General features: G+C 37.5%; 3 protein-coding genes across 3 annotated transcripts; 1 reads left to right on the top strand and 2 right to left on the bottom strand.

The window, feature by feature from the left end:
• Positions 1-444: 444 nt before the first annotated feature.
• Positions 445-17,005, bottom strand: LOC118425979 (two pore calcium channel protein 1-like). Its single transcript, XM_035835171.1, has 27 exons — positions 16,650-17,005; positions 15,224-15,336; positions 14,458-14,628; positions 13,424-13,537; positions 12,809-12,939; positions 12,042-12,130; positions 11,618-11,652; positions 11,227-11,285; positions 10,788-10,887; positions 10,115-10,231; positions 9,439-9,563; positions 9,060-9,108; positions 8,608-8,674; positions 8,187-8,231; positions 7,917-7,973; positions 7,547-7,609; positions 7,108-7,180; positions 5,816-5,938; positions 5,353-5,424; positions 4,876-4,965; positions 4,340-4,428; positions 3,355-3,401; positions 3,129-3,197; positions 2,515-2,602; positions 1,852-1,964; positions 1,197-1,274; positions 445-782 (listed from the first exon to the last, which is right to left on the bottom strand). Exons 1-27 carry the CDS (start codon positions 16,750-16,752, stop codon positions 681-683), a joined length of 2,382 nt encoding a protein of 793 aa, XP_035691064.1. The 5' UTR covers positions 16,753-17,005; the 3' UTR covers positions 445-680.
• Positions 17,006-17,295: 290 nt separating this feature from the next.
• On the top strand, positions 17,296-21,068 carry LOC118425995 (dynein regulatory complex protein 10-like). The gene is made up of 6 exons (XM_035835200.1): positions 17,296-17,889; positions 18,211-18,434; positions 18,747-18,920; positions 19,143-19,376; positions 19,737-19,943; positions 20,391-21,068. The coding sequence occupies exons 1-6, from the start codon at positions 17,508-17,510 to the stop codon at positions 20,535-20,537; spliced, it is 1,368 nt and encodes a 455-aa protein (XP_035691093.1). The 5' UTR covers positions 17,296-17,507; the 3' UTR covers positions 20,538-21,068.
• Positions 21,069-21,995: 927 nt separating this feature from the next.
• Positions 21,996-27,188, bottom strand: LOC118426001 (coiled-coil domain-containing protein 42 homolog). The gene is made up of 9 exons (XM_035835207.1): positions 26,997-27,188; positions 26,188-26,293; positions 25,898-26,002; positions 25,562-25,647; positions 24,832-25,003; positions 24,251-24,414; positions 23,636-23,704; positions 23,105-23,189; positions 21,996-22,407 (listed from the first exon to the last, which is right to left on the bottom strand). Exons 1-9 carry the CDS (start codon positions 27,050-27,052, stop codon positions 22,306-22,308), a joined length of 945 nt encoding a protein of 314 aa, XP_035691100.1. The 5' UTR covers positions 27,053-27,188; the 3' UTR covers positions 21,996-22,305.
• Positions 27,189-27,206: the final 18 nt, after the last annotated feature.

Here is a 27,206-nt window from a genome sequence, read left to right as displayed (position 1 = left end):
ATACACTTCAAAAATATCAGCAACCAGCTCTCTAACCAGAGATTGTAAACATATATTAGGTTAAGCAATATTATTATATCATGTTCAATATTAGAGCTCTATAAATAATAAGTACAACCACAGGACATTGGACTATAATAGTATAAAATCAAAGATAATTCAATTAAAATGTACACAAAACATCTTTTTTACAATTCCTTAACAATAACATGCTTAACTTTCACCATTTTATGCAACTTGATACTGGGCATGTACTTAAGTAGCACCTTTTTGCAAGATGAAATGAATATTTTGTTACAATACTTTACACATGAACACCCTAAGATATACAAGACCATCTAACTTAAGATAAAATGTAAGTGTAACTTGTCATTGTACATTGTAATTGTTTTTTAGACAACTTAATGTACACTCAAGGTAAGCTTTGGAAAATGGCTTTGCTTCTTTGGTAATTTTTTGTTCATTTTGGCCAGCTATAATAAATGTACCTGCATATCTTCTAGGGTAACCTTCTGCAATTATGCATTTGCTTATATGTAAACCAGGGATGGGGGTGGGGGGTGGTAGAGACAAAGAAATATACTTAAAATTCCACACACAACTGTATACATATACATATACAAAGTCATGTACTACTAGTATTTGAAATGTTGCCAAAGATGTTGATCCAGCAAGTCCACCTAAACAGTGTTGGATCTGCCTTCCCTGTTCTCAGACTCAGCCTCCAGGTCACTTCTTCTTAGCTCCATCTCATGTCGTTCTGCCTCTTCTCTTAACCAGTCCTACAAAAAATTAATCACAGTGACTGTCATTACAGAGAATTGAAAGATACACTATATAAAGGTTTGTTTTTATGGCTTTTCAAAAGACAGTTATAGTAAAAAAATTTTTTTGCAAATGTGGTGTGAGTTTTTAAACTGGGCAAAGTTTTCACTGTGCTGTCATTGTCGGATACCAGACAGAGATTATCACTGAAGATTCTCCTCATATTTACATAGTACATACATGTATCATATAAATGTCTAAATATTGCAGAGAAATTCAGCAAATTTCACATACATGAAGAAAAGTAAAAAGGGAATGAGAGAACCTTGGGAATGCTTACAACTAGTGGCCTAGTGCATAGATATTGAAGGTTTATATACATGTAGTTCAAGTGTCCTTTACCCTAAAGAACACAGTCTGATATTTCTCACCTTCACTTCATCTCTATACATCTGTGTGCTGAGGTCATCTCTGGTTCTCATGCGGACACCTCGGAAGCGTACTGTGTCCTGTAGACGAAGATAAATATGATGCATTAAAACAGCCTACACTGGTCTGACTCTTCTAGGACAGTCAATTTGACTGTGAGAAATGCAGACATTACAAAAGTTAGGTCTTACATCATAATTATTTACACTCTGTACAATACAAAAATGATGAGGGTCGCTAAAAATTTTAGCAAGCAATGACAAAAACAAGAAGCATAAGAATAATGAAAGTCCACATCATTATGACCATTTACGCAATGTCTTTATGAAAATGTGAGAGAGGGGCAATACCATGAGATGACTGAGCTGCAAAATGAGGTGTGGGGGTCAACGTCCTAAAGGTCATGATCAGCTACTAACTTCTCTCCAGTGGAATTTTTCACCAAAAATTTTGCCACGGTCTTTAAGTTTCTATGATTTTATGAGATAGAACGCACAAGAAACTACTAGTACCTACATATAGTATTCTATATGAAGCACTCTATACATGCTGTTTCCTTTCTCATACCAACAAATAGAACTGATTTTCATAGACTAATTCACACCAGACATAGATTCAAACTAATGAGATGATATGAAAAGTTGATGTTCAGCTGACCGTTGTCTGTAGACTGTCTGCTAGTGTGATAGTGTCCTGTTGTATCCAGGGTTGGGGGAAGTGGGTCTCAAACTCATCACGACTGATGCTTACTGCAACCTCGATTCTATCATCTGTTGAAACAAGGAAAATCTCACATCAGTCAGAGAGAGAAGCAAACGTCTTTCTTATGTAAAAGAACTTCATTTTTTGCCATCAATCAATTTGCTTTCATCTTTTAGGCATTAAAAGAATTTTGATTTTTTTTCACCATGATGATAAACTTTTCTCTCATCTTCAAGGTCTAAGGTAAGGTCATCTTCATGCATTTAACATTTTATGAAAATTCATAATTATTCAGTTACCCGTGCAATTATATCATACAGACTAAAACCAATCCCTTTATTTCATTAAAAAAACTGTATGATTGATTCAATTACTATCAAGAAATTTGCATTTCTTGATATAACACTTTATGAATAAATGAAAAAAAGATATATGTTAAAGATCATGAGAGAGGAGGGTTGACACTAACTTTGTGAGAGAGGAGTGTTACACCACCCCACTGCTCCAAAGTTTATGCTGCTGTAGTCAGTATTGATGCCAACTGCCATGGTTATTTTACAATAATCACAACCCCCCCCCCCACACACACACACACACACACTAATATTCATGACGTACCATCAATGCTCTCATCCATCTTCCTCTCCCACTGTATCCTGAAGAGGAAGGCCTCCAGGATAAAGGCCACGATGATGGTCAACACAACCTGGAGGAAGCACAGAGCCACCATGATTAGGGGTGGGTACATGTGCAGTGTACAGATGGTACAAAACATTTTTTTCTTGTTGGACTGCTCTGAAAAAATGGACTTAAAAAAATCAGTGCACTGGATTTTGAACCAATTAGAAGTTTCTACAAACCTGATCAAAAGTTAACAGAGGCAGTTAGTGTTATGTACATCAAGATATGATTTTAAAATGCCAGTGAAAGTCAGAAAATCAAAATACCAAACAGCAAAAAGGACCAATGTTTTGTGTTACTTCAGAACTCTTCACAATTAGGTCCAGGTCCAGGTTCAGGTTCAAGTCTGGACCTGATCCTCTGGACCTGGACCGTACCTGGAGCTGAATTTTCTGTACATGTACCCACCTCTAGTGATGATCAATCACATGTTGTTATCTAGCACATGGATAAAATATTACAGCACTTATACATAACATACTAGTACATGTGTATTGTGCATCCTTTAATTGTATCACATAACATTAGGAGGGAATGCCAATCAACCTCACCATGGTAACAATGTAGAACAACATGAAGTAAAGGTACGTCCACTTGGTTGTCACGGCAACATGGCCATTCTGGAAAATCAAGACAACTCTTGTTAGAAAGACCAATTATTGCAAGGAGGTTAAAAAGGCCTTTGAAAGACCAACAGACTCATTGTCATTTTTATGCAGTTTGTTTTTATAGACAGTAAAGTTACAATTGTATATCTGTTTCATAAAATCACCTTACCATTATGATATACCAGTTGTTGACCACTGTCAGCTCAAAGAGTGTCACTGAGAGGACAAGAGAATAGTTATGAAGTTAACATTATGCCATCTTTGACTGGCTAAGTGCAAAAGAGCATTGTATATTTCATCAGCATGTATATTTGATGATTATAAGTGACGAGAAACTTTTAAACAAACAAAAAATGACATAATTATTCACATTACTTGTGAATTATTTACTCAAAGAAAAATACCTTTTGATTCTAAAACCTTTCTCCTGTGTGACCAACTTTCTATTCAAGCTATATAATTTTGTTCAGGAGTGGATAGACTAGTCAAGCGGCGGTAGAAAAGTTGCACATTGGTCATTCGTCATGAAGTGATGGGAGAGTAGGCATAAGCTTGTAATGTCCCCAAGAATTTGGTCAATCTCACCAAGTCACTCTTACTTTCTCAAATAAGTATATGTAAAGTTCTTTACACATACAGAGGTTTAACATCTGAGGCTCCCAGGTACATATAACGCTGCTTCGCCTTTATCCGCGGGGTAACCTATATCCGTTGTTTTCCAGAACGAGGTATTATGGGATATCAAGTCGACGGACGGTGATTACAAGTTGCAATACACAAGGTGTATTTTCAAAACATGCAATTTTAAACCACTGACGTCGTCCCTAAATATCCTATTTAGAAAACAACGAATATAGGTTACCCAACGGATAAAGGTGAATTAGCGTTATATCACCTGCTCTATGTTTCCCACATCTAAATGTGCTGCCCCAACGGAGGTGGATCAGGATGTCCCTGCCTTATAAGGCAGCCTGTCCACCAGGCATGGGGCAGGCTCTGCTTTCCTATTGGTGGAAACCTGGGTTGCCATAGATACCACTCCTCTGGTACTAGGCCTGCAGCCACCACTGTCTTTTCACATTACATCATCATAATTGTTTAGTGTTTCTAGAAACATTCTAGATATTTTATAGAATGATTTACATTGTACTTACCTCCACTGCGGAGGATGTCGTCAAAGTTGTTGAGATAGAACTGTGGACTATTGGAGGCATTTCTGTAGTAGTCTGCTAGACTTGTGCCACTGTGAAATAAGGTAGCAAAATCACTTTTATCTTATTACAATTTGCTATAAAGGGGAAACAACAGCTACATCAGACCTTATTAAGGCATAACATCAATGTTATAAACTATAGAAATTATAACTTAAAGGTTTTATGCTTTTAAAAGTAATGAAAGGATAAAATTAACAATATACACATGCCAAGAAAATGTAATCTATGTCTTATTCAATTTCCTGAAACAAATGTGCAGATAACAACAAGTCAATTATCAACAAAAACATTTCATAAGAATAGCGCTGCAAGAAACATGCTTTACGCTTCATTTGTGGTCACACATCTTAGTTTATAATGGCATGAAGTGTTTGCCTGGGTACCATCTGGAAAGTAATTCGCTCTGGAGAGAGTACTTAATACATTTTATGTCACAAGACATTGTTTACAATCCATGCATTGTACAGAAGACTCACTTGCAGCAGTCTGCCAGGGGTAGGCCATGGAAAGCCTCCATCCCAATGATGGAGAAGAAGAAGTAAAAGATGAGAAGGGCAACTGCAACACTACAGGAGAAAGAGGAACAAGTTTTGTTAAAATTGTTATAAATATGAACTAGTCAAATTGGTAGATGATCAATCTCTCTATACCTGGTGGAATTTACTCAATTTATGCTACAGAATACTAGTATAAAACATTCAGACTTCATGAAGATAATATCATACGTAGACCTCAACTGCATTAGTTAGATCATGCACACGTATACCCAGTTCCTGTATATCCTTTAGATATGTTTACCAACTTTCTATCATTACAATCGTTTGCCACAAAAGTAACCAGATTAGCTGAACTGCCAAATACCACCCAGTGAATGCCCATCCCTCATTTCTGTAGTAGTCTTAAATTATTGGTCATCCTGGGAAAGAGAGTGGCAAATGTTGGATTTCACATACCTGACCATCCTGGGAAGGAGCGCGAAGAACGTCCCCAGAACATCTCTGTACCTTTTCTTAACCTTGAACAACCTTAAAAACATCAAAATAGAAACCAGATTTTGAATCACATCAAAGTGTGTTAAGTTTTACATGAAGTAATGCATCATAACCTAAAACTTGAATTAGTTTGTATCATTAACAGGCACAAAGACGACTCTTATGGCAGTTAGTCAATCATCTACTTGTACTAATTAGATTTACAACACAGAAGTAGTTTAAACTAGAAACGACAACAGTGTACTGGTGACTGCCCCAGTAAACCCATTATACATTATTTCAGCATGTGTGATCTGTACGTATTCAAATAGTCATCAGTTTTATGCACAATCTATTAGCACATGCTTCAAACAGCTGCTCACTTACTCAAAGACAACATCATAAAAAATCTACTCATCAATGCAAGTGCTGTCATGATGATTACCTGAGCAGCCTGAGTGGTCTAAGCACCAGGATGTAATGAAAGGTCAGGTCCAGGTCACCTCCTGTTTCAAAGTTCTGTCCCAGGGTTCCCACAATCCCCGCTACTGTCACCAGAAAGTCAAACCTGTGACAAGGCAATACAACAGCCTTCCATGATCAACAAATGGACTGTATCACATAATATCTACAGCACTGAACCATCACAAAAATTGTGTCTAGAAAAGTTAAGATCATTGAAATGTTTCTAGACACTGCAAAGTTTGCAGTATTAAAACCTCAACCATGAAACTGGGCTCTAATAGTTTAACCTTACAATTTGTTATTTTGGGCTTAATTTTTTCAAAGAAATAACTTTCAGCACTAGGTACAGTGCTGCTTGCTATAAACTTAATTCACAACAGTTGATTTTCAGAGCTTAAGACAGGGCTAATCAATGACAACTTTACATTCAACACCAACAACAAGGCTAACTTATGGAAAATTGATATTCAGCACTAAAGAAAGGGCTAACCAATGGAAAGTTGAAAATCAGCACCAAGGACAGGACTAACCATTGGAAAAATCGATATAAGGAACCAAGGAAAGTGCTAACCACTGGAAATGTGAGATTCAGCACCAAGGAAAGGGCTGACCAAAGAACATTTGAGATTAGAGATTAGGCATCGAGCTTACAAATGGAAAATTGATATTCAGCACCAAGGACAGGGCTTACCAATGGCAATTTAAGCTTCAGAACCAAGGAAAGCGCTGACCAATGAAAATTGATATTCAGCACCAACGACAGGGCTGACCAATGGAAATTTGATATTCAGCACCAAAGAAAGGGCTGACCAATGGAAATTTGATTTCAGCACCAAAGAAAGTGCTATCCAATGGAAATTAGAGATTCAGCATCAAGGACAGGGCTAACCAATGAAAATTGCTATTCAGCATAAAGAAAGGGCTAAACAAAGGAAATTTGATATTCAGCACCAAGGAAAGGGCTAACCAATGGAAATTTCATATTCAGCATAGAGGAAGGCTAACCAATTTGACAACCAATGGAAATTAGACATTCAGGATCAAGGACAGGGCTAACCAATAAAATTTCATATTCAGCACCAAGGACAGGGCTAACAAGTGGGAAGTTGATATTCAGCACCAAGGACAGGACTAACCATTGGGAATTTGATATTCAGCACCACAGAAAGGGCTAACCAAAGGAAATAAGACATTCAGCATCAAGGACAGATGTATTGACTAAGAACTAATATTGGGGGAAATTGGTAATCAAATGTCAATAATTCTACTCACACATTCCATCCTGACTGGAAATATGTCCAAGCTCCAAGGCCAATAATCTTCAGCAAAGCCTCCACAACATATACTGCAAACAAAAATAGTTAAGAATTTAAGTCCAATCTGTACCAGAAATAGGATAAAACAGAGAGAGAAAAAATGTTAAAGATATCCTATGTTGTATATGAAGGAAACCATCAGCACTATATGATAAACAAAAGAGTAACTACACGGTAATGCATTGTCAAATAATCTGATCACTGTCTTGGACCCCATGTTGGTGTCCCAATTTCAATCTAAGTGAATCATTGCTGAAACATTGTTGGATATATGAAGATCGTCTAACCATCTAACATCATTATTATTGACTGTCTACCGCTCAATGAAGAGAATTTGAAAAGTCTGTTTTATTGAACACTTTTCACTTGCCAATAAAACACAAAAATGGTCTTACTTGTGACAAACAGAATGGCATTCCAGGTCACCTCCAGGTCAGCAGCAGTTTTACTGTCATCATCTGTGAAGAAAAGTATTAGGGTCTTGTTTGAAATAGAATATTCAAAATTACCACTACATTTACTGTACTTGGCATGGAGACTATCGATGGCCCTGTGTTTTGTGGCAAAGACAGATGTTAAAATCACTAGAAAGGAAACAGTTTTGCATAATTGAAGAACGTTTTCCCCATAGCCAAAAATAGCATTAGGCTTGCCCAATAACATGGTGTGTAAGTAAAAGAAATGCTCATATAGCTAATATCTGACGGCACAGCAGCAAAAACAATGTGTTTTTCCCAACCCAGGAAAACATAAAAATCCACTTACTAGAAATGATGATGGTGTCAGCTAGAATCCAGCACCCATTGACACTGATCACCAGGTCTGTAAGATAGAAATATATTCCAATTTATTTACACCTTCCTCCTTATGATATACAACAATTACAATACCTGTACCAATTTTCATGCATGCATAAAAAAGACCTTAAAGCTGAACAACTGGAAGAATGGACAATTAGAACAATACTTAACAACTTTTTCTTAACTTGTACAAAGGAAGGATGTATCATATTAACAAGATCAAGTTAAAACTTACAAATGAAGTACTCAAAGAATTTGTGTGTCACCAGCTTATAGGTTCCTGTAATGAAGAAAATAAAGTTTAAACATTTCTTCATTGTCTAAAATGAGCTAGGTGTCATACATTTACAACAATAGACTCAATAAATACATCAAAACAAGAGTGTGATTTAATGCTTTTGTAAGTTCTTTAATCATTCTAAGAGTACTAGTTATCACCAATGGGCTATTGTCAAGTCATTTCATAAACTGTAAGTTTCATAAAGTTTGTGGGATGCTTGAAGAGCTTGAAGTAAGACTATATTTTATTCCAAGAAAAGTAACACTATCCATTGGTTCGAAGTATAGAAGTGACTGAAAAAAATGACTAAATAAGATGTTTAACATTACAGAACAGTACTGTATAATACAAAACAAAGACACAAAATTATACGCACCTTTTGCAACAAAGAAAAGTGGAGTGGGAAGCTTCCAAACCTCAAACCAAGCCCCAGCTGACTCATGCTAGAACACAGAAAAACTTCTCAATTATCAAGAAAACTTCAAACTTGAACACATCATGTAGTACTACCCACCTTCTGAAAATAGTTTCATCAGGTTGGTAGAATATAGGATGAAGGAGAATTCTTATTACACAACCAGTAAGTACTTACATTGCTTACATATAGTGGTGAGAAGCAGAACTCCAGTTAGAAGCTCTGACGAAGGTGTCTGAGAGACATCGAAATGTAATCAATGTAAGTACCTGCTGGTTGTGTAATAAGAATTCTCCTTCATCCTAGTACTACCCACATCTATCCAATGTGCTGTGGCTTAACAGGACTGTTTAAAAAAAAAACATAGTCTGGTTGAGTGTTGGCTTATTCTATTGGCCCATTTCTTAACTCACCTTCCAGCTGAACCTTGCTCCTTCATAGACACGGTAGAATTCTTCCAGGCTGAGAGGAGAAAAACAAAGTTAATGACTGTTGTATTATAGAAGAAAAAGAAATTATTTTCATATTGATTGCACAAACATAGACCCTCCAAAGAACAACTAATGGTATAAAATGCATCACTACACATACCCCAAAGTAGAATATCACTTGGAACAAAGAAACAGTATTAAAACTATTTATATAACTACGTACAGTATAATTGCAAGATAAACCTTCAAAACTTTTCAACCCAAATTTAAAATCTATAATATCTATCATCTTTTTCACAATTTACAGTGACAAACTAGTAATAAATTTCATTTCAAGAAAAGAAAGATTGTTGTTTTGCACCTTAGTTTCCCATCCCCACTCGTGTTGATAGACTTGAATGACAGGTACACATCCCTCTCACTCTTGCCGGGTCGGTAGTGGGTCATTAACCCCTGGAAGTGAGTCCAGCTCACAAAACTGGGGTTCTGTGTGGATAGACAAATACCTGTCAGATACATGTAACATTAACTCTCATAACTCTGCCAGGTATGAAAAGACTACCACATTAAGAATAATCTTCTGATTCAGAATCAACAATCACAATGGCACATGTAGACAAACTTCAGATATATGTCTTAAATTTTAACTTTTGAACAATGTCAGTGTAATTCTTTAATGATTTCATAGGGCAAGCATATGACTGTGTAACAAGATTCCTTACACACAACCACATGTTGACACAAGACCTGACATTTTGGTTTTTGGCGATCATCTGAGGATGGTCACTGAAATGTCCATTCCTGTATCAACATGATTCTGGGTGTTAACAAAGAACCTTGTTACAATGTCGGTGCCTGTTTTTGAGTAGGATGTGAGTGTGACTGATGTATGGTAATATGATCCACTTTCCTTTCAATCAGTAGTATAACGCATGGAAAGTGGTCCATAAAACTGCTGAATACACCACCAGTTGAGCAAAGTGAATGTAGACATCAACTTTTAATCAATATTTTTCAACATTAAATAGTACCCTTACCCGTCGGCTAACCAGTAGCCTGAAGGCCCGCTCTGCTGCCTCTCGTTTATGTAGAAACAGCTTACAGAACTTACTCTTCTCTATACTCAGGAACGTGTCGTACACCACGGCCAGCAACTACAACACATCACAAAGAGAAGCATACTTGATCAAGTTCTTACGTAAAACTATGAAAATTTTCTTTTCTTACAGGGGTGTGCTTAAGAGTTACAAAACTTCTAAACCTTTATGCTAGGGTATCTAATGCCAACTAATGTCAACATAATTCTGAAAGGTATGACCACCACATTAAAAAAAAGAGTTGAATTTAAAGATCAACTAGTCTGTAATCCAGAGGAGTGTACATTTCATGCAGACATCCACTTGTTCAAGATGGTAATTGAAAAGCTTTTTTTCGAAGTGGCAATCATAGCATACAATGCACCTCACGGGATGATAAGAGTTGTCATTAGTCTGTTATAGCACATAATAGGATATGATCTTGAGATATTCAATGAGCATTAGGGCAATACAGCATTCTCATTATAATCAAATTAAGAGTGTTGCCAACTTGCTGTTTTTTGCTTTCTTTTTCAACTTGACAAGATGCACTATACTAAATTCACAGACTAGTTTGCAGGTAATTCATATATTGCTCATAATACATCATAAAATAACAACAATAATTCCTGACCAGATTCATGAGGAAGTACAGCACCAGTGACAGGTAGAGGATGAAGAACATGCTGGACCAGCGGGACTGTTTATATGCAGGCATCATCACATCAGGGTAGCTGTGTGTGTATGTGTGCAGGCAAAGGCATTCAGTTTCATCTGCACCCAAACACTTTTAAAACTCTACATCACAAGCAAGCAGAAGAGAGCTGAATTTCATGCATTTTGTTTGTTTCAATTGACTAATGTAAACAATATTTACATATAACACGCCAGTTACAAACTGTGTAAAATCAGACAGTAAGATTTAGGTGAACTAGCATTTACCAAATATGTATTCTTACTGACTGTGACAGTAGCTGGTCGGTAATTTAGCTACACTATAAGCAGAAAGCTAAGTAAATGTCAACAAGAAAGCTTTAATTTTCATACAAATGTACACATAAGCAGCTACTCACTTTGCTGTTGTCAGGAGCACAAATAGGTTGATAAAAGAGTCTTCCAGGGTATGAAAGTACTGTAGGAGAGGAATGTATAACAGTAATCAGTATTTTATAACATACATTTTTGTAAAATATTGAAGTTTGTGACTTCATCTGATAAAAAGACACTGAATTTTGAAAAAAGTTTGGCAGTTTGGAAGTGCTTAACACGCATGATGTACATGGCCAAACCTGATAATTTAAAAGTAAATTGTATAACACATGTAAATATACAAAATGTTTCCTTTAATAGGCTTTATTCAAAATAAAATGATACAAATTTAGCCAGACTCAAGATTTAATATATGAGATCTACAGAAAGAAAAACAACTCTGTTTAAGTGAGAATAGGCAGAAACTCTACTTACAGGGTCATCTGGGTTCTGGGAAAAGAAGTAGAATCCTACACAGGAAAACAGATCGGAAGATTTAAATTAAGAATTAAGATACATGTTCATGTAGCACCATGCATGATCATGCTAGAGTCACATTAAATTTGTAACACATATTATATAGATTAAGTTAAGACAAATTCTTTTATGATAAATTAATGATTGATTCATTTACTAAATAACTTCAAGAACATTTCTTTCATTTTAATTTATTTATACAGTACTGTAACACATTCAATTTGATTAATGTTCTTTTAGAATTTACTGTTCTACATTGTAGTGTTGTATCAATGAATTGATTTATAAATGAATAAAGATTGATTAATAAACAAATTTGACTCAAGTTTGATATGAACAGAACTGTAAGGTAAAATGTTACTTCAATTACTTGTAAACTTACCAAGTATAGCAAAGATGAGCATGAAGAACAGCAGAAGCACCAGCATGTCCACAATAGGTGGGAGGGACTGCAATATCTGACGCAACGTTCTGTCAAAATGTACGGAATCATATGTACTGATCAAAAACATATTAGAATAACATCCTATTCAAAATTGTACAACATGTAGTTTCATGATGTGACACTTCTGAATTTTGAAGGCAATTGACAATCTAAATTAAAGATCACCAAAATTCTTAATTCCAAGTAATAAATCTAGCCAAAAAATTTGTATGAAACATGTTTGTCAGCAATTTCTGATGAAATCATGACTATAACAATGTGCGACATGTAATTTTTGCAAACGTGTAAGATATGCTGTTTAAGAAACAGATTCTGTGTTAAATTAGATGTCATTTCTGAGGGAAAACTCTCCTTAATCTGGGCCGTTATTTTCTCCAAGATACAATATCATTGTTGTTCACCAGTTGTAGTGCCTATTTGCACATTGGTAAGCAAGTTTCCTTGCTGCTTCTGTAGCAGGGTATATTTTTACAGGGAGGGGTTGATAGCCCTTCCTCTTAAAGCTTGAGGCATGATCATGACATGGACCACATTTTCAGATTTTGTACCAGTCGCTTGCAAATGGTGGGATCAGTTACAACTGAGGTGCTCTATGAAGATTTGAACTAATTTAAACCAGGAGGCCAACTGTAAGGCTGCTACCAATTACACTAGTTTAACATTCTTCATAAACTACAGAATTTACATGACACAATATTGGTCACCTTCTGACCCCTCCACAGTAGTGTGAGTCGATGAGGAATATCGGGCGGAGAGCACGTGTGACACGTATATGGCTCTTCTGACGTATCAGTACGATGATGGCTTCAGCAAACATCACCACCAGTGTCACTGTCTGTTTAAAGATAATGCCATTGTTACTGTATGATTACTCAAAATATTACAGTACACAGTCATTGTCATTGTATACAAAAAGAAAGTAACACAACTGTTACTGTAACAGGATATAAATACTATGTTCTGTATCTGTATCTGTTTCTGTATCTATATAGCTGGTATAACCGCCGTTCGGCGTAACACACCAGCTAAAAATTTCTTTATAATAAATTATCACAAAGAATTTCAACAAAGCCTATGAAAAATGAAGAATTTTACCACTAATACAAATTATGTAATAAAAGTTTAAGTCTGCCTGCATTGCAGTTTATTTTTTATTTTGTGTCCAAAAGTCAACAAAAAAGACTTTGATCAAAAGCAAACCTTTCACAGCAGGATATTTTGAAAAATACACTTGACGTTTTCTATACATCAAAATACCAGATCAAATCAAGCCAAATTAAAATACTTTTTCTCTAAAATATAATGGTTACATTACTTACCTTTATCAGGGTTCTCTTATGGGTGATAAAAGCCTTGGGCCCCAACCACCTCATCTTCAGACCTAGTTCTACTCCCAGTAGTACCAGGGCAAAGAGTTCTAGCGATCCATGAATCTGTAAAAGGATACATGCACTTGAAGGTATACATGTAATTCATATAAGTGCTCAATTCCAATCTACTATTAAACTGGGAAAAGTAACTTTGTTATCTGAAATCCACTTTATATTTGATTGTCATTCCTGGATCAAAAGCCCTCTAGTTCTGCCATAAATCAAAAATTCCCTGACTATTTAAGATCTGTGTTTTTGTTTGTTCACATACATGTACTAAGTAATTAGTAAGTCAAAACCATCTAATAGTGTAACACACCAATTACATGATTAAGGTACAAGTTGCTAAAGACCAGACAGCTAGGTTTGATCCACTTTTACTTTCCTACTCTTGATAAGTGTAGTTGGTTCTTGAGCAGGGCTCGAAATACTGGGTGCATGTACACCCAAAATTGGAACTGTGCACCCAATTTTTTTTCAGTGGGTGCACAGGGTGCACCCAAATATTTTCTTTGGGTTATGTATGGAAAGATATCAAGTATAAGTATACATCATATTCTTGACATCTAAGTGTTAGAAAGATAATAAAATGTCTGTTATGTTACTTGTGTAAGAATTTGATAGCTTGTAACTAAGTTTTGTTATTAGGTTTTTTTGACATTCTACTTAAATATAAGTGGTGCACCCAAAAATTTTTTGGTGCACCCAATTTTTTAAGCTGGGTGCACCAGTGCACCTGATCCCAAAAATAAATTTTGAGCCCTGTTGATGTAGGTATGGCTCTACTCAAACACAGGACCTCTAGTGTTATGTCTCATTCAAGATGTTGACAATGTCCCTCATACCAGTCATATAACCAAAGCTAGAACAACTCCTTTTTCACTTGGACATAAACTGAGTAACAAAAGTGGAATAAAATGCCTCTATACTATATATAAGAGTGTCAATGAAATACCCTTATCTGTTATCAACAGAATACTTACTGCAATGTTGATTGTGTAAAAAGCAGGGGGCTCAAACAAGGCTAAACCGAGCAGAAGTAGGGAGACAGCCAGGTCCATGACGTAAAACCAGGTCTGATGTACCAGTAGATAGGCAGGCAGGGCCTTGTGACTGTGGGGATGGGTGTCAAACTTGTCATTGTTTCCTCCTTCCTGTACAAGTAGTGAAAGACAATTAGCAAATAATCATCATTTCATAAATGCTATGTAACAAGTACAATATAGTCACATCTGCACTGACCTATGTGTATAGAACCTTAGAAGGCGATGTACTCAGGACAGCTTAATACTTAGGACATAGTGAATTGCTTAATTCATACAGATTCACAATTTGATTACATGTAGTAATTAAACACGAGGCAGGGCTTGATATACAATCATGTACTTTCTTAAGGTTTCCTTCAATATCTGATTCATGATAACAACTACCAAGCTGGAGTAATATCATAGGCAGGCTATAAAAAGACGAGGCTAGTGATATCATAAATGACAGACTTCATAGGTCAAAATTCACTTGTCTAGACCTCCATCATGGGTCAGAATATTCTCAGAAACACACAGACACATGCTTTGCACAAAATGATTCTTGTATCTTTTATAAAATTTGTAATGAATTTCATAAAGTTTGTGAGGTTGTTTAGGCATCCTTGATCACTTCTGATCAGCATATAGCTAGAAATCTCAATCATGTCATTTATCATATACTTATACATGTACTATCTTTATGATTCCATGCACATGTCTATACCTGTAGATATATGGATGCCTCCTGGTAGTTGAACTTCCAGAGTCGTCGTGCCTCGTCAACTCTGCTCCGGACTCCACGATGTCTGACCAGATTGCTGTCAGATGCTGCTGAATCTGGGGGAAAAAGACAGGGAGGAGTCAGGGGACATTATTATTACAATAGACAATCTTTATTGACACGACAAAAGTACAGCAACTTTCGTAAGATCTACATATATAACAACTACTTACAGTACAACTAAACACATATATATGGATATCTATAGGTATCAATACATCAACATAAAGGGTCTAGCATGTACATACTGCAGAACCTGATTTTTTTGTGCACTTAATTTTGTGGCACAATGAAAATCAAGATTCTGCAGAATCTTTGAGTTTGTGGTTGATACAATGATGGTAACACAATGAAAGACAGAATACAAAATAAATGGTGGATTTACACAAAACACCGTGATAATTTCAGACCTTACAGTACAGGACACAGTTGTTGTGGAAGATAAGGTTTTTAATCTGATCAAACCGCAGGAACAGGAAATAACTGTGTGAGCAACCCTGTAGGTGATAGTGAATTTGATAAAATAAAAAAACACATATTTGTAAAATAATTGGTTGTATTAATCAATGTAATATGTGCAGTTTCCACATCAAAATCTCAGTGAAACTCTCACACTCAAAGATGACATGGCACTGCAATCATGTGCATTTTTTTCACAATGTAAATGTTCCAACAACTGGAAACAGTGTGGTTCCTTTTCTCTCCTACCGTGAACTTAGGTCCCCACGAACTTGACTGTAACGTGTAAGACTTGTAAGTTGTAACATTTGTAAAAAGAGTTAATACAGTCAAAATACTGTCAGTTAAATGATATGATTCATTATAATTATGAACAAATCATAGTTTACTTAGTTTTTGTAAAGGCCCTGTGTGTTATCTAATATATCTCCGTGCATGTGTGCACGTGTGTGTGTGTGTGTGTGTGTGTGTGTGTGACACACTGTGTGTGTGTGTGTGTGTCTGTGTGTGTGTGTGACACTGCGTGTGTGTGTGTGTGTGTCTGTGTGTGTGTCAAAGTGTCTGTGTGTTCATGTGTCAAACCGATGCACACAATGCAGTGTTACTATATAGCTATACAGTCTCAGTTCTGCTATCTTCATCCGTCCAACAAGATTTTGGAATCTGATGAAAGGGTGAAGTATGCAATCTCCAATTGTCTACACCAGCTTTTTTAAGATTTTGCTAACCGTCTATGCAATTATATGCATACAGTCACAAAGCTAGTGATTTTGAACACTTAAACCAATACATAGCTTGCATGGACGCCATTTAATTACCCTTTATGTAATGTGATGTAACATTAGGTAATAAAACAGTCAACTAAGTGTCACAGTGACAAATAATTGCAAAGTACAGCATAATACCTTACCTATACTGTTGATGGAGGCTGTATCGATGTCACTCAGAGCAAGAGGTTTGTTGGGCCCAAAGTAATCGTCGTAAAAAGGCAGATCCAAGTCGTCGTCGGACATCTTGACTTTACTACTTCGCCTGGCAATTACGCAGTTTTACTGCTAATCTTACGCGAGTTATAACTTTACAACTGATGCTAGGACAGCATCTGTGAAAGACTTAACATACTTACGAGTGCAAAGATAAAGTTTAGGATCGAAAAACACGGAGAATCTACGTCTTAATTCGCCGAAGTTTTGATGCACTCAATCAAGCAAAGACGTGCTGACGTTTTCATATTATTATCTCGCTAAATCTCGCAAAGCTATAAGGTCTCGCGAGATGTGGGAGGAAGAGGTCAGTGACCTGGATTGCCATGGCGACGCCAGACTCACAAGGGGCGGTTCCCTGTCTGGGAATCAGTATTATTGCGCTAAAAGATAAGAACTTGGTGTCATAATTTCTATTTCATGGCGAAAATAATTAACTATCGTATTTATAGTTCATATCATAGATATTTAGATTCGCAGGATATAATGGGAACGACAGAGTAGTGTTTACTTGTCATGGAACTACTTTATACAAGCGCAGTCATCAGGGCAAACAACGTAAAACAACAATCCGGGCTGTAGATCTGCGAAGAAGTTGGTGCGTGTTTTGAGGAGTTGGTCGTCGTAAGTCCTTTATCTCGTTGACAGGGTTGTTGGAAGGATCTTCTTCATACAGACTGCAAGGGAAAGCGGGAATACACATTCTAGGATTGTTTAGGAACAGATTAACGCGGCAAGAGTTTGTTTTTTTGGTTGTTGGATTCGCTATAGATTGTGGAAAAAACATGGCGGACGTTGCTTTAGCTGCAGCTTCTAAACAGACCCACAGCAGGACTCCGATCATGGCTTCCCTGGGCGGCACGAGTAAGAGAAATCAGCCGGACGCCTTGAGAGTTTTAGACCCGGCAAGGAAGAAGCTAACGGCGGTGGAGTCCCAGCGGATAGTGGCTGTTTTGGAGGATGCCATCAAGAGGGGAGAACTTCTGGCTCTGTTGCCTCACGTCAACAACAACATGGACAGATTTAGCGTTGTTCTCGGGGTGGAACTAAAGAGAGAGGTAGAACACCACTGCGAGCTGCAGAGGATCTTCAACGGTCTCCTGATACCGAAGGAATCAACGGGAGAGAGGGGGTCATCGGCCGGGAGTTCCAGAACAGGATCTGCAGGTATTTAAAAACTTGACTTTAGTTTGAAAGTTTGTGACATATTTACTCATTGTCTGACTTCACAGATTTGAGAAATAGGAGACAAATGTTTTTCTTCTCAACATCTGAGGTTTTGTTAGTCTATTTTGTATGGCAGTATTGTTTTGAAGTAAAATCTAACTCAGTGTCATCGAATAAAGTGTAAACCATAAAAGGTTGATATATCAATCTGTATTGAAGTAGTCGAAAACATCCAGATAACGGATCTTCTTAAACAACCTCAAAAGACCTCATTCTCCTCCATCACTAAGTCATTTAACATTTTGTTGCTGTTCACAACAGGCAGCAGAAAAGGCAGTGCCACCACCTCTAGGACAGCGGGAGATCGCAGCGACATGTACAGTATGGCCAGTGAACAGCAGACCCGCAAGCTGCAGATGGTACAGCAGCAGCTGGCCCACTCCACAAGGAACATCTTGCGGCTGTTCAGCATCAACCCAGCTGCTGTCAGTGCTGTCAGGGCAGAGAACAGCGTGCTGACAACACAGGAGCAAGAGTTGTTGGGGGTATGGCGTCTCTTTATTCAGTGACATACTAACTTTATGAAACTGTTCCAAGTTCTTAATCAGTGTTTTCTACAAATATCCTTGTTGGGGGGTACAGGCATATAGGCTGGGGTAAAAAGCTAACTTTTTGTTGACTAAAGTAACTGTAACCCTGCTTGTAATGTTCATAACAGCCCTCAGATATGTGAAGATTACTGCAAAGTTACAAACTTTGGTCAAACTAAAATCTTGGGTCTCTTTACTGCTGATCAACTTGTAATCAACTTGCATTTACTTGCATTACATAAACAGCTGCATTTCTGTGTTATACAGGGTCTAGCAGAATTGAAGGAAATCTGTGTGGAGCGACTGTTGATGACCCCACTGGAGGAGAGGCAGAGGGCGGATTACGTGGACAGCATCACCATCCGCGACAGGAAAAATGCTGAAATCATTGAGAAACTGGAGGCTGAACTACAGGAGGCAGAAGATGAGAGAGACATGGAGGTGTGCACCTGTCATTGTCAATTCTCTAACAGTGATCATTGTAGGAATGGGGTTTGGGCCATGCAAAAGTAAAAAAAATTTCAATACAACTCGCTGAAACTCTTAGAAATATATAGATTCAACTTCAGAAGCATGACTGAATACTGATTTTCCTCTGATTCAAAGATTTACAGCACTGTTACAGGTAATTTTTTTTTACATTTGAATAATTTCTACCATCAGATCAGCAAGAGGAATGACCACATTCGCAAGCTTAAGAACCAGCTTCACACGATCGAGAAATTCTCCGAGGAGCACATCCGCAGGACCAAGATGGATGCGGATAAGGAGGAACAGGCTGACATGCGCAACTCAGATTCCAAGAAGGGCAAACTGCAGCAGGAGATCAACCAGCTGAAACAGCAGCTGGCCAACCTGACAGCAGAGCACAGGGAGAGTGAGCTGGCACTCAGAAAGGTAATTAAGATTGAACATATTTAATTTTTGGAATGAGAAGATTACTAAATGCTTATAGCCTTTCACAGCTTGAACACTAAAATTTAGTGTTTTGAAAAATATAAAGCACACTAGAAGCAGATCTAGATAATAATGACAGCAATAAAAAGAGAAAAAAATTGAAACATCTTGAGATTTTCAAATCTAGAGATGTTTTGAAAACTATCTCAAGATGCTTTGAAAACAAATTCACTTTTTCTAAAAAATCTTAAGATATTTGAAAATTTTCATGATAACCTTTTGAATTGTAAATATTGGAGCACCTTGTGATATAGAACTTACTGGGTCGTTGGGCTAAAAGATGAAACCTCTTGCTCACAGAGGAAGTTCAAGATTGAGACAGAAGTAGAGAACTGGATCCAGAAGTACGACGCAGACATGGGAGACAGACAGACGGAGTACGAAGAGGTGGATGCAGTGTACACGGAGGAGAAGGCCCAACTTAACGAGCTGGAAGAAAAGTTTAAGACTCTGGAGGCTGAGTACACCAAGATCATGGAAGAGAAGAGGATAGCAGCAGAGAAAAAGGTAGGTAGCAGAATTTGTATTAGCCCATGGTGTCTACCACAGACACAGACATCAGTCTATGTAACAAACTTTGATTGTGTTGGGCCTTGATGACCCTTTGTGGACATAAAGCAATGGGTCAGCAGCTTTCAAAAAGATGAGCTTACCAGTAAGAGGTCAGTACAGGAGCCACTGATATATGGCAGTTTCGCTTAAAAACTCAACAATGGCAATGATTTACATGTAGCTCAAGCTATAAACGAATATCAGTTGATAACAGATGTGTGTACATGTATAATAGCTATAAGGAAGTTCATAAAGTTTAACTCATGACAAATTGAAATACATTGTGTGTGCATGTACCTGTTTTGCTGCTTTCCATCATGTTTCTACTTATTTCAACTGGTAACATACATAAATCAATTTACTGTAACGTTATCTAATAGTGATATCACTTTTGCTTCACAGGAACAAGAAGAAAGAGAACTTGAGATGGCCATCCGGGCTGCCACAGTGGTCCAGGCCTTCTGGAGATCCTACAAGGTCCGCAAGATGCTCAAGCAGAAAACCAAGGGCAAAGGCAAGGGCAAGAAGGGAAAGAAAGGGAAGAAGTAGTACAAAATGTTCCATTGGTACCATTTTTATTGGAGGATTATTAGTCATTTTTAAAATCATATTACTTTTGAATTCTGCACTGTTCATGTAGCTTGCTGCAAAGTGTATCCAATTTTTGATAAAAAATAAACATTGCCTCTTCAATAAAAAAAACTTTGAATTCCAGTATCTGTATATTTTTTGTCAACCAATCTTTAGCTTTTCACAAACTAGACAAAAATATTTGACTTGAATGTACATTTTTATCTGAATGAGTCTGAAATGTTAATGGTTTTGTTCATTATATATGTATATATGAAAGTATTTGTTTTACTGTGAAACAGAATTCTGTTGCCTCTTACATAGATTCTCCATGTACATTTGCCTAAAGATTCTCAGTGTGTGTAGATTACTTATTATAAACATAAGACAGTATATGAGTGGCAAATATTATTTTATCAATATTTCTTACAAAGTACATCAGAATTCATAAACACAGAATATGATGATAACCGATATAATACAAATTCACAATCTGCTGTGTTGAATAAATCACATGTATACACTGCACCAAGTCTCCATGTCATATTTTTAAATACAATGTATAACACAATCTCATATTTTTTACATTATAGTGGAACACCATAGAAAATACATAACAATGTTTATTGTCAAACAGATATTTCTCACAAGATAATGGTGTAATTCTGTAAAAGGCACTTTGGTTTAGAAATCTACATAACTTTGTAGAGCATAGCAAAGCTTGGGGTATTGTCATTGTAATGCTCAATGAGTGGTTGCATGCTTGATGCTATTGTTTAACATATAGTAGCCATGTTGCAGCTCTTAATGTCATAACAAGTCTGCACTACAAAGATCCTCCTTTAGGATTACAATAACCAGACTGAGTGTAATAAATGCTACAAAGTATTGAAACCAGAAGGTTCAAAACACTTTTCAACGTATTACTGTAAAAGCAGGATAAATGCAAAACAGTGCAGAACAAACTACAGTTTCTATGAAATGGGACAAAAGAATTAGAGGTATTCTGTCAATGTAGAGGTTTTGCTTGCAAGAACCATGAAGGCCCTAGTTAGTTTGTGGCGTTAGAAGGCCTTCGCATGGTTAGTCGAGCTTGGCTAGGCCGGCGCCTGCCGGTATCCGGGCTGTCCCGTCCGATACCGGGGATGTCCTGGAAGCGGGCGTGGATCTGCACCTGGGACAGTCGGCGCTTCCCTGGAATGTGCACCTCCACCTGACTGGGCCGTCTGGGAGAAGGCTTGGCCGTGTCGCTCTTCCCACGGTGTACTGGTGCGCCCCCTGGCATGTCGGCCATGCGGGCGCCAGTGGCTGTGTACGTGATGGTGAACTCTGACGTGAGGTCTCTGACCACCGAACTAAGGTCAAGGCAGAACTGTTGGATCTGCAGGGGAGGAGGGGGGAAGGGGTGGGGAGAGGGTTAGGAGTGAAGCAGCCACCAGAAGGATAAAGCAATGTAGAGAAAAAGTGAAAAGTCATGCAGGGAAAAAGTACTGTGCAGGTAAAAGCTACAGGTAACTACAGGTAAAAGGTAAGAGGACAGAATACACCTAGGAAAGCTAGATTATCAAGCATGCGGAGTTGAGAGCCAAGCCTGGGCTAGTCGGGATGGAGACAAGCTGGTTAAGGAGGGGGTAGGCAGCTGGTAGAGGCTGGGGAGAAAAGTGAAGGTTCAGAGTGTCCTTAGCAACCGCAGTTTGAATGATGTTTTGGAGTGTACAAAAGAACATCCTTTGAACAGATGGATTTTCTATGAGGATGAACCCCCAAAAATTGACGTTGTCCCTGCAGCAGTCTCCGCACGTTTGATCTCCTGGGTGATCTGAGTTAGATCCAAGATGAATGTCTGGATCTGGACGGTAAAAAACAAAAAGTAGGGTTTAAACAAAAGCACAACGTACCATCGATTGCAGTGTCCCTAGCCAAGCTCTATATCACATAATACATTTTGGCTTTCTTACTTTCCATTCATTCTCCCTATGGCAGTACCACCTGTTTTCGATGCAAAAATATTTTGTTGCCAAAAGCTGTACTCTGTTCCCGAGTAGAGTGCTTTACATCAATTGAAATGGGCACGTTGCATCAATTGGAATTAACAAAAGTCACAAGATCATTTTGTTGCCACCAATATTGCAAATATGAGTTGATCTCATTTCACCCAACAATATCTTTTAATGCTTTGTTAACCTATTGGTCTTCCCTGATGTGCTGTTCTGCATCTGTATCTACTTGGCAGTTATTAACTGCATAACACACCAACTTGTCAGGCACATGGCACAGCAGCAGCTTATTTCATCTCACTGTCACATAACCTTTGCACATCTATAGCTATATGATTGCATAAGGGTTATTTTAAGCAAATAAGGATGCTTTTACAGTAATTGGTAGCAATGAGTTCCACTCTACAACAGTTAAAAGGAAAAACAAATTTTTGAACAACTCAGTTCTTTTTCAATAACTGTGTAACATGTATTTTGGTGATGTGTACATATAGTACATGTCTAATAGTATACAACATCTGTAGTCTAAAAAATAAGCAGCATGTTCACCTTGCTCAGCTGTTCATGTGTGTTCTCCATCTCCACAGCCTGTTTCAAATGCTTGTTCACCAACTGGAACAGGTTATGTGTTGCCCTAGACAAAAATAAAAATGCCATGTTAATGTTACTATTTGTAATGTTTTAGACAGAATTCATGACTTACATAATGAATGGCCAACACATGTGGGACAGCAATGTTCATTTCACACCACAATTATATTGGGCAATAGATACAATTGTAATATACAATCAAAAACTTTTGTGTTGGCAGCATGCGTGTAACATCAACTCTTACCGGGTGCCATAATACCGCCACTTCAAATAAATTGTTATAGAGGTTTTCTCAAGGTTGTCTTGTCCTAAATACCTCAAGTTTATATTCCTCAGAGGATTACTGATGCTGTATTGGTACATCTCCTTCAAATCACTTAATGTATTTTTCTCATGTGGCGGTATGGCACCTGGTGGAATTATGAGAGTTGATGTTACTGTTGATGTGTGTAGATTGTGGTCACCAGTGTTATGACCATGTAAACTTACATCTTGATTCTGCCCAACAGAAGTGTCTTCTTTGCAGCTGTGTTCTTGATGTGAGTCCAAATGGCCTCCCTAGAAAAGAAAGCAAAACAAGTTAGAATGTATCCAAAATGTACAAGTAATGTCATGGAATATCAATGTCCTACTCTCATCTTTGTCTGAAACTATTTCGGTAAGGGCTCAAGCCTTAATATACACACGTAAAACTATTAATCTGAAGTGATATCATATATCATTGGTAGCAACTTCCAACACATAACAAAGAAATCTTAACAATTTTCCTTCGTAATAGTCAGGTTATGACAACTTCTGAATTTTGAATCAAAACTATCAGAGCCATCTTATCAATTCTACAGTCCAGACATCTTTCTGCTCATGCTCATTTAATTCAGAAAAAGAAACATTACGCCAGACCTAAAACAGCAGGTTTTCTTTGCTCTCTTGCAATTTTTGACTGTGCGATCATATTGCAAAAGAGACCAAGTAGCTATTAATATAGGTGGATGCCAGGCTAAAACTTGTATGTCATATATAGAGACTTTTTTTTCAGACAGTGACAGAAAATCTAGATTGTAAATGTTGAATATAATCTGACATGCTACTGTCTTATAGACTGACCATTTGACAGCTGAGGCCTGTGCATTGTCCAGCTGTGTCTGAAGGTTGGCCAGCTCATTGTTGTAGGACATGATCTCATTGTTCTTCTCCTCCAGAAACTTGGCCAGCCTCGCCTTCTCCCTCTCCATCGCATCCTGGTTCTTCTGTTCACGCTCAAGTAAGTCCTGAGAAAAAGGAGAAATTCACATTCTAATTTTAACGTATTACTTCTTGCAGTTCCATAGGGTGCTGCAGTGACTTATTTCAAAAGACAAAGGCTAATACTAGTATTCTATCACCAAAATATTGTGACCATAGCTTGTCAAGAATATGAGATACAAAAGCAGAAAGCTCTACTGTAGTAACAAAGAAAGCTGCCAGAAGGCCAAAAATTTCGCTGGTCAAGATCTAAAGTCATACCAATTTTTTAAGCAAGATGAAAAATATTTTTAACACCATTACACATAAACACAGTTGTACATATAGCAGGCAAATAAATGCTACTAAATATGAATACACTTCTGTAGTCCTTTCCAACATCATACCACAGAAGAAATGTTTCCTTTCAGCTATAAATATCCCTTTGACCTCCAAATACTGACCACGTGAGTGGTGACCAGGGTTCCGTGCCGGTCAATGACCTCGCGTATCTCGTGGAACTCCTCTGCCTGCTCCAGCACGCGCTCCAGGTAGCGGTGGTAGATGACGTGTTTCTCCAGCCGGGACTGGACCTGGTCACGACCCTTACTCAGCTCTCCCACGTCTTCCGCTAACCTGTAAAATAGTAGCAATTAAAATAATTTTGATGAACAAGATAATTATAATTTTAGATACTAAAGAACCATTTTATTATCAAGAGTCAGATTGAGCAAATACAATATGTAATACCTACAATGTTATTACCATATAGATGCAATGATAAGTGTTGATGATAATATCCATTAACATGAAGTAGGAAGCCAGTGATGATAAAAAGTATCAAGAAAAGTTAGAACAATGTTCAATCCAACTGTCATATTTCAATCAGGTACTCTTAACGAACGAACTCTTAAGAATGCCACATTAACAGTCACAGAGACTTTTTCAATAAGGTCATGAACATATGCATGGATATCTGTTGTTTGCATGACTGGGATTACTGTTGTTCTACATTGTGTTTTTGAATTCACCATGTTTTAAAGTGGCCATCTTAAAAGTTCCAGGTTGAATTATGATTATGAAATTTGATGGTACAATTTAAATCAAACTATCCATCCTAGTAACTTGTATATAAGTTAAATCAGAATTCAGTCGATTTAAGTAAGGACCATGATAACCAAATCGAATACTTACTTTGATATTTCTGAATCTTTCTGTTTACTTAATTTTTTCTCCTCCTCTGCTTTTTTGACTGCTCGAGCTCTTTTTGCATCATTTTCCTGTGGAGAAATAAAAAGGTCTTAGATTGTAACAAATTGTAGATAGTAATGAGTCAATTGTGGTCCACAAGCTGTCAAGTTGAATTGTCAAAGAAAATTGAAAAATGAAGAAAAAAACTGCACAGGCACAGTTACTGTAGTTTTGGCATTATCCTGACCTGTAGTGCCGATTTAACTGCCTATGTATTTGCAGTTTTAAGGTGCAAGGACAATAGTCAAATTCTACAACAACGGTATGAAATTGACAAACCTTTAAGAATTTATCAAATTTGAGAAGTGACTCTTTGAGTTGGTACTCTTTCCGCTCCAGTTCCTCCCGCCTCTGCTGCAGGCTCTCCATCTTCATCTGAAACTCCTGTATGAGACCAAGAACAAAGCAAGATAGAACTGAGATGGGATACCAAAACATCCCTAATATTTTGTGGCAGTAACGAAAATGATTGCTTTTTATCCACACATGTGCTTTAGACACAAGTCGTAACAAGGATATGGATATCAAAAGTACAATCTTTAAGATGAGAAAAGAAGAAGACTTCTTGCCTCTTTCTGAGCAGCGAGTGCCTGCTCGACTTCTTGCATCTCCCGCCGTTTCTCCAGCAGCCGGGTCGCGGGAGTCAGGTGGTCGTCCTCCCTCTCTGGCATTTTTCTGTGTTGTGAAAGTCAAGAAATACGTAAGCCAAAAAAGAAACAAGGGAAATGTAAAGTCCAGCCAATCCGTCATATAGTGCTATCTTTTTAACTTCTACTGACAGTTACATTACAGGATATATATAGCATACTAAGCATAGCAAGGCCTACTATTAAAACTGCTATTTGACTGGTCAGTACTGTAGCTGGCACGGGTCTATCATCTGAGAAATTAATTGCAGCCCTTTAATTTTGCTAGTTGCAGGCCATTTTTACAATTATTGTCATACTTTCAAAACTGATCCCCTGCCCGATCACAGAATTAAAACGTTGGGTGCGTACCCCAGCCTGATCTGTACTTATTTGTCAATCATATTAATTACAATATGTTTCGTTGCTATAAAGACTTGCAAGAGTATCTAGGATTTCACACACACACAAAAATTATGATACAATAAAATATTCATTCGAGTACAGAAAATGTTACTTTGCAATGAATGTACTTAGATATTCTTTTGATTTAGGCAGATAAGAGATTACGTTGCAATTTACTAATATAGGTTCTTAGGTAATATACAAGTCACCTATTTTAGCACGTACTCATTAACTCATAATACCAGTTAGATTTATGTAAAGTTGACAAAATGACTTTGGAAGTTGAAGGAGGACCTGAAAAACTACAAAATTGCACCATTATAAAATCAGCAGAAAACTCCACTTACACGAGGAGCTTGTCCTCAAAAGTTGTCCTGAAGTATTCCTCTAGACTCACAGTCATCTTGGCGGTAGAGATGTTCACCGAAAGAACTGAAAAATTGAGACAATCTGGACAAAATTCCAGGAGAACTTTGTATACGAGCAACAAAAACGAGAGGCTTTCTTCCGTAACAAATATGGCGGCCGTTGCTTGGCTACGAGCATGACGGGACAAT

Source organism: Branchiostoma floridae, chromosome 11 (genome assembly GCF_000003815.2).
Source record: "Branchiostoma floridae strain S238N-H82 chromosome 11, Bfl_VNyyK, whole genome shotgun sequence".
Classification (NCBI taxonomy): domain Eukaryota; kingdom Metazoa; phylum Chordata; class Leptocardii; order Amphioxiformes; family Branchiostomatidae; genus Branchiostoma; species Branchiostoma floridae.
Note: the sequence above shows the minus strand (reverse complement) of the source record. Positions and strands in the feature narration are given on the sequence as shown.